The sequence below is a fragment of the Alternaria burnsii genome (assembly GCF_013036055.1).
Source record: "Alternaria burnsii strain CBS107.38 chromosome Unknown 208, whole genome shotgun sequence".
Taxonomy (NCBI): Eukaryota; Fungi; Ascomycota; class Dothideomycetes; order Pleosporales; family Pleosporaceae; genus Alternaria; species Alternaria burnsii.
In genome coordinates, this window is record NW_024066137.1 from 76,881 (window position 1) to 90,734 (window position 13,854).

General features: G+C 49.4%; 3 protein-coding genes across 3 annotated transcripts; 1 reads left to right on the forward strand and 2 right to left on the reverse strand.

Moving 5' to 3' along the window:
• Nucleotides 1-105: 105 nt before the first annotated feature.
• GT037_011290 (uncharacterized protein) lies at nucleotides 106-8,773 on the reverse strand (the record flags this gene model as incomplete). Its single annotated transcript, XM_038936337.1, has 8 exons — nucleotides 106-774; nucleotides 821-1,600; nucleotides 1,650-2,700; nucleotides 4,594-5,142; nucleotides 5,199-5,961; nucleotides 6,012-6,366; nucleotides 6,657-8,668; nucleotides 8,719-8,773. The coding sequence occupies 8 exons, from the start codon at nucleotides 8,771-8,773 to the stop codon at nucleotides 106-108; spliced, it is 6,234 nt and encodes a 2,077-aa protein (XP_038781009.1).
• Nucleotides 8,774-9,381: 608 nt separating this feature from the next.
• GT037_011291 (uncharacterized protein) lies at nucleotides 9,382-10,998 on the forward strand (the record flags this gene model as incomplete). The annotated part of the gene is made up of 3 exons (XM_038936338.1): nucleotides 9,382-9,679; nucleotides 9,735-10,218; nucleotides 10,611-10,998. The coding sequence occupies 3 exons, from the start codon at nucleotides 9,382-9,384 to the stop codon at nucleotides 10,996-10,998; spliced, it is 1,170 nt and encodes a 389-aa protein (XP_038781010.1).
• A 1,260-nt stretch (nucleotides 10,999-12,258) lies between these two features.
• On the reverse strand, nucleotides 12,259-12,633 carry GT037_011292 (uncharacterized protein; the record flags this gene model as incomplete). Its single annotated transcript, XM_038936339.1, has 1 exon — nucleotides 12,259-12,633. One exon carries the CDS (start codon nucleotides 12,631-12,633, stop codon nucleotides 12,259-12,261), a length of 375 nt encoding a protein of 124 aa, XP_038781011.1.
• Nucleotides 12,634-13,854: the final 1,221 nt, after the last annotated feature.

The following is a 13,854-nucleotide window of genomic DNA, read 5'->3' on the forward strand; positions in this document are numbered from 1 at the left end:
CAGCGCTTGTTATTGAACACCTTCACAATAAGGTTTTCAGAAGCTTCTGCAAATGTACCAGGGACCATTTCGTAAGAGTTCATCGCACTGATCTTGGCTATCGCATCAACCTTTCCACATGCGATTCAGGTTTGTGAGCTGGTCCTGGAACCACTTTCTTGACTTCTGCCTGATGTGGCGCTTCTTTGTCTTGTTAGTTTTCGTTGTCTGTGGAGATCTACCCGTTATATGGAAGCTAGCGGCGTCCCCGTGCGGAGCTTCACCATCTTCTGGCCCCAATACTACATGTGGCAATCGGTCGTTCGTCTCCTTCGGTCTTGTTTCTGCTGTCGCGTCTGCTGCGAGTATTCCGAAATTGCCCTGTCCATCTTTGCTCGGTGCGGCATCCCTACGGTCTTCGCTTTGCTCAGCATTTTCCCGTCTCAATCTTTGAGATCTCGTCGGCATTACTAGATCGGTATCGCTCCCATCTTCCGTTGTCGTGTCTGGGTCATCGATCGTCGGCTCGCGTGCCACTTCATACAGACTTAGATCTCGTGGCGCTCCCAATGACGGCGCAGAATCGTCTCGTCTAATGTATGCCAAATCTTGTGAGAGCTCTTGGGGATTCGATTCTTTCGGGATAGATTCCAGAATGTTCCAGAGATCAGCTTTGATGCGGTCAATCGTTGCCCGATGTTTGGGCGCGCATTGAAGCATCTTCTCCTCGATGATACGGAGTAAACCCTTGGCAAATGTACTCTGATCACTTAGACCCTTCAAGGTTCTCAGTCGCTGTGAAGTATCAGCTCAAAACTCTGATTACTTCCAACAGTCTCACCTCTTCCACTGCGTTCTTCACATGCGACTCCTTTTGTCCATCCTCGGTTTTCTCGATGTTGAAGAACTTCTCGATCTTTACTCCTTCATAAGTTGGCAGATCTTCGTCTATCCTCTGGAAACTAAAAAGTTCAACTTCTTCATGGCCTTGCAAGTACCAAACGCAGAACTCTAGGAAAACGCATCCCAAGGACCAAATGTCGTACTTTTGAGAAATTCTCTCATCCATATCTAACTCGGGTGGTCGATAAGCCCAACTATGCCCATCGATATGTGAGCGCGGAACGATGGACTTCGAAAATTGGGAATGGTAGCGCGTGAGACCAAGATCTGACATCACGAGAAGGTTGTGATCGTTTCCATATTCCTCAAACCACAAGATGTTCTCAGGTTTGATGTCACCATGTCTTCCCCAATCTCGCTCAGCTTCCATGAGTGACCCTGCCAAAGACGACCTTTGTCTCATCTGCCATGTGGTAAGCCCATGAATCCGGCTGACTGCTCTTGTGAGCCCAAGACATTGTTGGGCAGCCCATCTCTCACGCATACTCGTGCGCGGTCCAGGTGAATGCGTTCTCCAGAATTCATCGAGGTTGCCGTCGGCCCATTCGAAGAGCAGATAGAATTTATCACCATGTCGGAACGTCAGCAAAAGCTTAATGAGGTGCTTCTCTTCTTGAACTCGCGCACAGGTCTTCTCGAGTGCAGAAAGTTCTTCTTTGTAAGCCTTGTGGTCCTCTGCTTCTATAGCCTTCAAAGCGAATACCGGATTGATTCCAGACTGCAGAAATTAGTCATGACCAGGAAGTGAACAGAAAATATGGACTAACATTGGACCTTGCAAAGTTATGGTGAGACGAGTGTATCTCGACCTTGTGAATAGCACCAAAGCCCCCATTGGTCTTGTGCTCGAACGACTTCCAAGGTAGCCTGATGTCTGACCCGAGGTCGTAGGAACACAATTGGTGCTCTTTGATGTCGAAGAATGGTACGAAAAGCATCTTCTGATAAATAAAGAATAGCTCAATCTCATTCCTACTCCAGTTTCCCAAAGTAAATGCTCTCTCTGAATTGCGGGTTCGAACAAGTTTGTTAAGAATACTTGCTGAACGCTCGAGCGGGAGGTTGATATCCCAGATATCTTCTTGTATGAAGTTGTCGATGTAGTTAACGCGTGACATGAAGACCAAGACACCCAAAATTCGTCGCCGACTTCTACCTGTCTCGGAATCTACTATCTTTGCAAACTTGTCTCTCAACTCCTCGTTTGTTTTCAAGTGGCATGCTTCTTGCAAAAGCATGGCGATCGACTCCGAATCGAATATCGACTCAAATCTATCCAAGGGCAGATATTCTTGCTTGTCAAGTGCACAGCAAACCAGAGCTCGCTCGATTTTCCGTTGGAGGCGATTCTGGACAGATACGGACCTTGATGACACCTGCGACCGAAACACGTGATCGAGCTTCCGCTCTCGGAATAAATCCTCGATAGGACTAGATAACACTGAGTCGCAATCGCTGGTTCCGCGAGGGATTGCTGAGAAAAGGGCAGCAGCGGCCTCAAAACCTAGATCGTCGACTCTATGGATCGAAGACTCTTCTTCACTTCCTCTACTTTCTGAACCAGTCAAAGGTCTCCTTTTGTAGTCGCCATCATGGGCTAGGCGAGTCCGTCCTTTATCATCACTAATGTTGATAGGTGGGCTACCGTAAGGATGCTCTTCGGTGTTGTAGCGGGTATTGATGAGATTTGGGACTGTAAGTGATTTGCGTGGTGGCCGGGAACGCGGTTGCAACGAATCGGGGTGTTCATTGTCCAGAAGGGTATGCGTAGCTCGATGGGAATGCTCCACTGCCAGCGTCTCGTATGTTCGCATATCGCTAAGAAATTTCGGTCATTTCCAAAAAGACTAGACGCATTTGTGAAAGGTGTTACAATGTTCAGATGGCGCATCCAAGGAGAGCGCGTCTCTTGCGAGACACTGGACTTAGTCTTTAAGCCTATCAGTCGGCTGAACCCTCGTGCATATCCGACCGACCACACCCTGTTCAGCCTCCATTTCACCATCGGAAGGTGTGCGGAACGGGAGGTCCGTGAGAAGAGCTACATCTCTGATCTGGACAAGATTGGCGTTGGGGGCCAAGCCAATGCATTTGGTGGCGCGAGGCTGAGAAGCAGCACCGCCCCCGCATCGTCGATCTAGAGCCGCCTGAAAAATCATAAAGAGGGCACAGTGTCCAAGAAAGGCCTCCAGCGGATATTCGCACCTGTTGAGTATGTATCAGTGGATATTCATGACGTTATTTGAGCTTTTGGACGGTCAGTTGCGAGTTGTGTTAGGCCCGAAGCAAGTGGTAGGGGAAGGCGATTGACATTCATGTTCCGACGAAGCCACCAGCGCTTCCGATGGTGCGGTCGGAAAGAGGGCGCGAGGAATACAGCCCGAGTTGCAAATCTCAAGAAACAAAAATTATGGACGTTTGAAATGTTCGAGAACGATGTTCTGGAGTCATCTTGGAGGGCTGACCATGGGGCAGGACCGCCTGACTCACTTGCGAGATCCCTCCCGCTCTACATCTCTAGGCACCGGATCACTCCCGATTAGTATAATGGCTGTTTTGTTGCCTGGCCAAGCCAAAAGGATGATTCGCGTGGATCGCGCAAGCCTCTTTACGCCCCCAATATGTGGTGTATGCAGCCACGTTCAGCACAGCCATCTTGTTGGCGGTCTCATTTAGCGCTTTATTTTAGCATGACGCGATCAGCTGGACCCCTCATTGTCTAACTAGACCGACGCCTGCAACAGGTAAGTGTCATCCGAAGTGCGCATGGGAGGACTTTTATTAGCCACAGTCACTTGGCATATTCTCAATCTTTGTTTCTTCAGTTCAACTCTAGCCTTGCTGCTTCCAAAACATTCTTGCTTCCAACTGAAGTTGAATACAATGTCCAATTGCCAGTTGAGACCAGTGCGCCAGGATCAGAGTGTAACAGTGTATACGGAGCATACAGATCGCATTCATCCTCGGGATCTTTCGAGGAGCCTTGCGGCGAGGGTGGGAAAAGACAAATTCCGCGTTTCATTGCGAAAGAACATATACATCATTTACGTCGATATGCGGATACATGAAGACGAAGACGTAAGTGTACCTCTTCGAACGCAAGACTTCGCTAATGAAGGGATGCAGAAACAAGACGTGCTCTCAGACGATGGGGAAGAGCGAGGAAGGTGTACCATCGAACCTCCGACATATCAGCAGAGATTGGCAGATTTCAAGACGGCGCAAAAGATATTATGCAGTGCGAGGCTGCCGCATCAGTGAGGATTGCTGGACAGAACGATAGTCGGAAGGGAACAAAGCAGCGTTCAAGATTTCATAATCCGTTGCTATTGAAGCTAGGAACTTTGAGGTCTTAGCCTCACATCTCGTTGTATCATGGCACTTTCTTATCCGCATAGTTTGTAGTATGTAAACGTTTTAGATAATAGCCTCCTATTTTGGTCGGTTATTCCAATCATCCCGATACCCAGATCATGATAAACACAGACGTTTGAGAAATTGCTTGAGTGTCCACGTATATATTGATAGGCGAGCTGCTAATAGATATCCACCCAGATTCCATCTTCTTCAAGAACGATACGATCGAGCGAGGCAACTCCTACTCTTTGCCACAAGAGTCCCAAGGAATCGTGTAATTGATGTATCACCAACACGTGGTTCTTCGAGCTCACTTTCTCACCATTATCTTTGTCTCTCCCAATAATAACGCACCGTAGATCGTCCACCGCAAAGTCCTCATCCCCATCGAATGTGACGTTGGTCAGCATATCTAGCTTTGAGACCAGCATCTTCCTTGCTCGTCCCGAAAACGCTACTATGTCGTCGTCCTTGACGGGTTCCTTTCGGGTTACGAAGGGATTCTGAAAGTCGTCAGTGGCCCAGGAAACGTTCTCGAATCTCAATTCATTCGTTGCATCCATGTATTGTATGCTGCCATGCTTTGAGAGGGAAGACCAGCTAGGAACCCGGCGACCTGGTGGTTGGACGATGGGCTCCATGCGCTGCCAATGGCGACGCTTCCAAAGCAAGCCTCGAGCGAAATATGCATCGAAGAGTCCGTGAGCTGCTTTGGTGTTGAATGCACGTGAGAGCCGCTTTTGCAGACCTAGTATCGCGATGGATCGATCGGCAGGCATAGTGAATGCTAATCCTGAGTATCGTTCATACAGATCTTGTATAAGTAGCTGCCTGCCATCTTTGTAGTGGCTGACGGCGGATGTCGGGAAATTTGCATCACCGAGTAGAGCAGTAACCTTAGGACTGGATCGAATATTAATTGGGTAGGCTGAAGGATAAGACCGGGAAAGCAGACTTACTTCTTAAGAACAGCCAAAGTCTCACAATGTATGCCAGCACCGCATTCCCAGTACACCTGTGTGGACGTGAAAAAGATGGTGCGACGTGACAGCGCCCTCTCTTGCAAAACCCAGCCTCGGCTGTTGAGTGGCGAAAGCTCCACATCGCTTTGAAAATCGTCGATATCAACACAGGCATATATGGACCTCGATACATCGTTCGGTACTTTCACTACAGATCGAGGAATTCGATTTGTAAGAAACCCCTGCAGCGATGATTTGGCGGCGCTTGCGCCGATAGTGCAATATGCAGCGCTGAACACCTGTTCCATCTTGCTTGCCTCACTCTGCCAATCATCTTCATCGTCTTGAATGATGCACAGTGAGTCAATCCAGATGTAGTTGACCGAGAGACCCCGCGTCACAGTGACAGCATCGCGAAATGTACATGGTAGAGCGTCGAACTCGATGGCTGCCTTGCGTTGCGAGACATTCCACTTGTAAGTACAGAACCTTTCGTGTTTTTGCAGGGGTCCCCAACAATGACTCAAGGCGACATATCGGGATGGTTCGATTGTTGCTGTGTCAACGAGGCGCATGTGGTCGCCCACCTCTATGAGTCGAGTAGGCATAGTGAGTGCATCGTCGTCATGCTGACAGATAATATGATCTGAGTCACATACTCGGATCCATTCGTTTAGAAGCGCAAAGAACTCGGACGTATCTGGATTGAAGAGCTGTGTCAGACCCAGCTGTGCACCACTAGAAACCTGTACACCTTGTTCTACACGGCGAGTCAGTATGTATGATAACACTAGCTAGAAGATATCTCACCGGGTTCGCAATACAGAGAAAGAAGATTGGGTCCGTCTCGGAGACCTACATGAGCAGAGTCGCTACGTAGGTTGACTACTCCTAGTGGCGGCCTCACATTCTTTCGAGTCAAGGCATCCTGAAGAATGCCACACAAACCGCATGTTTTTGCATTCTCCTGCAGTACTGCAAGGTCACATACTGTGTTGAACAAGTTCACTATCTCCCTAGAGTAAAAGTGTCCGCAAGACTTCGAAAGTGCCTTGCTTGGTGTTGGTCTGGCTCGGTGCCAGCCTATGACATCGAAATACCCAGCGGCAAAACCGTTGTCTGGAGAAGACGTCCAGTCGTCGTTGAGGTTATTTGGTTTCTTTGACTAAGGGTCACTATCTTGATTGTCCACTGAATTCATGTGCACTTACAAACTGTGAATGGTTAGCGTGTCCAAAAGATATACCATCATATACTTACCATCTGTCATGAGTTGGTGTTACCTCGTCAACAAGCAATGGTGAGTGGAAAGGGATGATCACTAACATTCTGCATCGAAGTTGATCAGCGTCCCTTCAATCGTTCTCAAGAACCAGCGTTGCTAACATACTGTTGCATTCTCGTTAGTGCTTCTTCTTCAATTGTCTTTGATACAAAGATTCGGGGGAAACATACTTCATGATGGTTGGACACTTGTGACGTCTGAGGTGTCAAACTACCGCTGTTCAAATCCATAGTTGCAGCGCGAATTGCAATCCCAGGGATGTCTTGGTCCGGGTCAGATATACCTGATTGAGTTATCTGCGCGATGTCTTCCGGCATTTGGTTCGAATGTAAAGCATGCTGAACATTTGAATGCTGCCCAGGCACGGCGAGATTACCATCCTTTTCGTGGACTTCGTTGCGTTGAACTCCGTTTCGGTGAGTTGCTTTTCCGTCCAGCTCAGCCTCAGGGTATCTGAGCTTTTCTGTGAGAGGTTTCAGGTAATCGCTATTGAACTCACACCTCTGCACAATCTTCGCAAAGTACTCGTGCACCTTCGTCGCACCCTCTCGACAATCGTCTGGTACATCATTGTAATTCGCAGAGTATTTGATGACGAGCAGTCTGTTTCGAACAAGGTTAAGCAGGTCCTTGTACGCTGTGCCAGGCTCTAAGTCGCGATCCAGTGTTTCCATGATCGCAACAACATATTCGTGGACTACATATTCGTTGTTCCTACGCCTGTGGTGCTTCTGCCAGAAGTAAGGCGTGTTGTTTCTGAAGATAGTGATGTCACTCGGACCATAAGCAAGCCACAAGAGAAGTTCGAAGACGATGCATCCTAGAGACCAAATATCATACTGGCGTGATCGGGGGTCCTGTGAATTACGCTTTTCATCCATCTCCGGCGGCTCGTATCGAGACGTGCCAGAAGGTGTCTGAGTAGGCATCCCTTGGCGGTTTCTTGTGTCTTCTTCCTTCTTGTGGAAAGTGGCGAGACCCAGGTCTGCGATTTGCAAGATTCCTCCGTCGTTCTTTGGATCAAACCAAAGAATGTTTTCGGGCTTGAGATCTCCATGTCTAACGTTGCGGTTGTGAAGTTCCGTTAGAGCGGAACAGATACCAACAAACTGACGAAGCTGCCATAGGACATGGCTTCGGTTTCTGGCTTGCAGCGGGAAGTCCTTCCAATAGCCACCCAGATTGCCTCCTTCTGCCCAGGGAAACATCAGGCATCTGTCCTGGCCATTTTGATATCCGGAGATTGGTTTGATCAGATGTGGTGAGTCGTATTCTCGCACCCGTTTTAGGTTGCCGACTTCTTTGTCGAAGAACTCGGCGCGGCTGTAGTTGGGATCATCCTCGCCCTCTTTCGTCTTCTTGACTGCCACTGCTATGGCGTCTACCTGCATGAGTTCTTCGCCCTCAACAGGATTCTTTGAAGTCCAGATCATGACGGGGAGCTCTATCGACGGATGGATGTGCTTGGCGTGAATGATGTTTTTTGACACCTCTCCAAAGTAACCGCTGCTCGTAGGTTTTGGAGCGACTTCCAGGTAGGGTAGTCGTTGCCCTTCAGGAATAAATTGATGGAAAGTATTCGGTGAACCAAAGACTGGAGCAGTGAACCGCCGTTGGTATTCTTCGAAACAAACCTTTTCTTTTCGTTTCCACTTTATGGGCAACGGGTATCGTGTGGCACTAGACGGGTCTAGTAGGCTGTGTGCTGAATGATTCCGGTGGTCAACCCGAATTGGTAACACACTATCATCGAACCCCATGTCTTGGAAGTGTTTGAGCTCTTGTTCCAGCGCATCGCTCTCCATCATCACGAGAGTGAGGAACAATCGCTGCGCATCCCCTTGGACGAATCTGACAAGATCTTCCATTCTATCGAAGAATTGAGTGTGCCCGACGACGCGTCTGATTCTCTTTGCTTCTACAAACCCGGCTATCTTATCAGCGGGGAGAAATGCCTCATTCTTGGAGTTTGTGCAAGACGCTTTTTCGATCGCTGAGGCTAAATCCTCAATAGCCATCTCGGTAGCATCCATTAAGCTATCAGCATCTGAGTCTTGCGCTTTTGAGGCACCCGAGGCCAAACCATCAGCAATAGAGCTATGCGGAGCTGAGATGGCTACATTAGTATGTTGTGCAGTGGTATCCTGCGCAGTCGGGGTAACAGTCGATGACATGGGGTTTTCTGAGATGGAAGTTAGAGTCGAACGACAAGTGAGGCACCTTCGGACGTACGAGAGACATATTCTTGGCCTTTCGGCTGGCCTGACAGACGTTCCTGAAACACCATGATTAGAATGTCGACGATTGGCTAAAGATGGTAGTGAAGCATCAGTCAGGTCTGAGTTTGTACACTCATCTAGGGACAATCAGGCAGCCTTCACGCCAGGCATCTTTCTTGTTCTTATCTTTGCCTGGAGGCGTGTGTGCGATGAGGCTGAAAATTAGGCAACGCAAGCGCCATGATGCAAGGTAGGCCATATGTCTGGTCACTACCTACAAGATAGAGCGCCCCGCAGATACATTGGTTCTGATTTGTGGTCATTGCGGGGTTGTGCAGCCACCATGCCCTTGAGTAAGCGGGCTGAATCGAAGGCAGACGACTATGGGATGTGGCTGCATTGCAGACTCAGCTCCCCGACGAGGCTGGCCAATCTTGAAGCTCCGCGATATTGCACGTGCGCATCGCAAAGTGCAGCTCTCAGCAGGAGGACCCCAAACAGGCATCAGCTGAGAAGCGTGACTGCGCTGACCGGAAAGTATATCCCCAGATCATTCTTTCCCATGGCGGTCAGACTTTGGGTGCGGGGTGTGGCATGGTGGCAGTAGATGACGGAAGGTATCTGCAGCGACGTAAAACCGGCTGACTTCGCTGCGCCTTTGGGGTCCATTCCAAGGATGCCAGCCTCTATGTCTCCTTCCATAAGCAGCAACGGCAAGGATGAAGACGGTGAACGCGAGGATTGTCTTCATGGCCTAGCTGAACTTCCCTATCATGAGCGTCTAACCCGCTTCTTGCGTGGTGCCACAAGACACTGGGTCGCAGGCGACATCTCTGTCATCGATTTCCGGCCTTTATACACCGTTACACTCTACGATCTGCAGCGAAAGCTCGCTCAAGGGATTCAAAAGGTCGAGGGGGGGAATATTACAGATGAACAGTTGAGTCGCATGCGAGGAACCTTGCATGAGTATAGTACGTCATCCTTGACGCTAACCGCACTGATCTGCTTACCTAACACCCCACCCAGCCAATGCGCTCCGTGACTTCGAGTTTATCCACGCCAACCGCTGGTCTACCCAATTCGTGAAGGACATCGCAGCGTCTCGTATTGACAATGGCAGCGGCTCCAAGCTCCAGAGCGCATTAATTTCGGACTTCAACCTCACCGTTCCGAGCACTCACCGCAGCCTGTTCCGCGATGCGGATCTCCTCGGATCTTTCGACCCGAAGCTCATGGAGCACAGCAATGCCCTCGGACAAAGTCTAGGCACAACTCGCGCGCATGCATTCGCAAGTGAACAGCGAAGAGAACAGTTTGCTCTAGCGTGGAAACGATTTGCTTCTGCGTTCGTTGGTGGCATGATCATTGTTGTCCCGATGCTGATATTGCTTGTGGGGGATGTGAAGACGAAGACGTTGGCGGTCATCCCGACGTCGATACTGCTGTTTGCAGTTGGTGTAGCACTATTTGCGAAGACGGATCCAGTCAATTTATTGGCTGCGACGGCAGCGTATGCAGCAGTCTTGACAGCATTCGTCAAGCTAAACTGATAGATATTGCGAGGTCATAATACAGACTTGGAGTATACCACCTTTATTGAATACCAAGCGCCATTGACAATAGCAGACTGAGAGTATTTCCATTCAACTTCCAGAAAACTTGGATGACTACTATATCATACCCCATCGCCGAACACAACTCGTTCGAAAGCTCTGTGAGCCCATTCAAAGAATAGTGGTATGCTGCTAGCTTCGAAGGCTGGGAGAACTGCGCTGCCTGACCAGGCAATGTTGGATGTAATGCGCATGACCACGACACCAAGTTACCAGCGACCACTTCACGCCTTCCTTGTCGGCCTAGAGGCGACGATCCACTGCCTGATTCGCAACGAACACAATGCAGCCCTTGTCCGAATACATCCGCTAGTCATTCACCAACTATCCTTACGAACCTTACTCATCCTCAACCACTCTACCGCAGAGTGCATCTCCGGCCTAGATCCATACCACAACCACTTCACACCCGCCATTACCTCCCTCTGCACGACGGTCCTCCGCTCGAGAAACCTGACGAGAGAGCTTCTACCAGGGCTAAGCATACTGAAGGTCTCGAGCTCATAGGGAAGAAGAGCTGTCTCTGCGTGGACCTGCCGGCAAACGAAGAGGAGACTCAGATAATTCTGGAGCGTATGTGGAAAGCGAAGTTCAGAGTGACGAAGCAACTCGATGTCTTGGCCACAGTCCAGGGCGAAGGTCCAAATCATGTTGCGAATTTCAGCTGGGAGACGTAGGAGTGGTGAGTTCATGGTATTGCACCGAGAGCTGGGATGGTTTGTCAGATTCGTTACTTCCACTGGTTCACAAAAGGTTGGTTTTGCTCACATCTCATCCCGTGTCTGCATCACGTGAGGTGCAAAACCGGATTCGGTGCTTCTCCGGTTCAACATACTGGAGTCATGAATGGTCGGCGGAATGAGCGATTGTGGAAGAGGAGTCGGAAGTCTTGTGCAGGGGAGAAGCAGAGTTTTATGCTGAGTAGGTGTGCCACACCTACGATAAGGGGGTAGTGAAGGTGGCTGGTGCCCTTACTCTATTTTGGGAAGGAGACCCGACGCCGAAGTTTTGCAGCGTAAGACCACCTGGCAATATCGCCGGCGATCTTACATCAGTGTCATGTCAATGGCCGGTATTGGACACGGAATGTAGTCAGCGTGTGGATTACACCGTTGTGTAGTCTATCTCAAATCTAGGACTCGTCCATTCACGGAGAACCTTGCCATCGTCGAGAAGTCCTGCACAAGTTGACAATATCGGGTTTTCTCAAAGTTTCGTCGCCTGCGCAGATATCTCCATGGCCTGGGAGATAAGGAGGTGTCTCATGCCTCTTAGGGGAGATCGGATAGTCATCAAATGTTCAAAGACGACTCTATGGCAGATCTCATTCTCATTCAAACTACCCTCGCCAAAGACAACATACCGGATAGCGACATTTCCGCCGGTAGCGGGCTCTTGTAGCCTCCAGGCTCGATGTAATCCGGAGAACACGGTGACAGAACCCAACCTGCGCTGGCTGTCTTCCACAGCCGTGTGGTGGAGGATATGGACATATGGTCCCTTTCAATACAGTTGATTATGACGGAACTTCATCGCATTTTGATGAGACGCGACTTCGATGGGGTCCATGTCTCTTCACACGACCTTCCCGGCAGTGTTGTTCCAATCTCCAGTTCTTCACAGACGCGTCTTTCGTTGCATCGAGGCCGTTCAAATGGCGGGTTCTGCGATTCAACGGGAAGTTCGATATTGCCATGGTAGGTGGGGTGCGAAAGTGGCGGCCATCTTTTTTGCGCTGGTCAACCCGTCCGTGGTTGACGAAGAACAGGTCTACAATGCTTACAGCCGACATTGACTCTCAATAAGAAGACTTGTAAACATGAATAGTATTGTAGCCTTCTAGATTCCCTATTTATACCAATATAGCTCTTGATATGGTGTTTTGTAGTAGGAAGTGGTATCCTTAGATTAACGGATGTTATCTCTCTCACAACATGCTAGGACTGAGTCTTGCGACGAACGTCCTTGGCCTGCTCGAGAGCAGCCGCATCAACTCTCTCTTCTTTGCTGCCTTGCGGCTTCTCTCCCGCTTCCGAGTGCTCCTTGTCATCTTCATTCTCGGCCTCTTCTTCGCTACTCCAGCCGTTTTCCGCATCTTCCATCATTTGTAGCGCGCTCGTAGTCGACAAAGAGGGCCTATCAACCCTTGGTGTAGGCGCCATAACGTTCGCAAGACCAGGCACAGCCTCGAGCGCATGGCAGTATGCCAAATACAGCGCAGGTGTATGCTCAGAGAGGTGGCAGATGAAGTCAGGCTTGATGCCATGCGCCGATGCGATTCTATCCAGTCCGCCATGTGTACGTATTTGCATGTGTATGTGTGTGTATGTGTGTGCGTATCGTTTGCTGTATGCAGGCTTTGTCTACTGATGTAGTGTTGTATGTGACGAGGAGTCGGCCGCATCGCTGCATGTAATCTTCCCATGCACTCTTGGCTTTTGGGAAGGTTGTGGTGATGATGCAGTCGAGGCTTAGAAGATTGGTATAGTTCGAGGACTCCCAGGTGTTGACCGATGCGTTCTTAGCCGTATCGAGATTGTTCATGGTGACGAGTTCACGATTTGATCGAGAATTTCAGGTTGCGGTAGCGGGTGCGATGCGAAAGTGGCTTTCTTTTTAGCGCCGGTCAAACCGTCGGTGGTTGACAAAGAGTCGGTCTACTATTTGTGAGGATAGAAGTGATGGGTTGATGTTACGGAGGATTCTGGCTATATAGGTAGTAAGCTAGTGGCTGCGGAAGGCACTGATAACAACCCGGGAGATGGCACCTTCTCGTCATACCAAGCTTACATGGTAAACAAACAATGTGCGGCATCCCAAAGTTGCAATTACCTGCATTGTAATTACCTGAGATAGCATGTTGCGCATGCCTACAGATTTACAGTTCCACGTCGATCTCGTGTCGTAAATGTCTTGCCTAGCTAATACCTCCTTTCGCTCCACCTAACCTCCTTCCTCGATATCCAGCTGCGCAAGCCATCAAAAATCCTCTACAATTCCGACAATGCGATGAGTTTTCCCGCTCCTTGAAGGTGCGGTCTGGATTCCTTAGTCAACACGTCTCTCCCGTCTCATGCAGATTTCTGATATCTTCGATTGCAGACACGCCACCAGCAACTACTCACTCATCTATGACATCGACTAGCTTGGAGAAGCTTTATCCGATTACGCCTTGGAAGAGTATGCTTAGACGTCCGCTTTTCCGGCGACTTCTCCGCGGGTTAAAGCGAGGGCAAAGACCTGGTTCCTGAGTTCGACAGGAAAACGAAGAAGTGGTAATGAAATCTTGTGCGTGGGACTGATTGTATTTCAGGATTAATTCCAGGATCCATCAGAGGTCGACACATATGACATAATTTCTTTCTCGGTCATTTTGCGCGCGTTCAAGCGTTTTGTGTTCCACTCAATGGTAGTTCCGATCTTATGTGTGAAAGATTCCAGCTATGGCGACGATGGTGATAGGGTAGGTGTCAGTGGCTCGTCATCTATGGATCACCGCAGTATCATATGTGAGGTAGGATGTACCGGTAGAA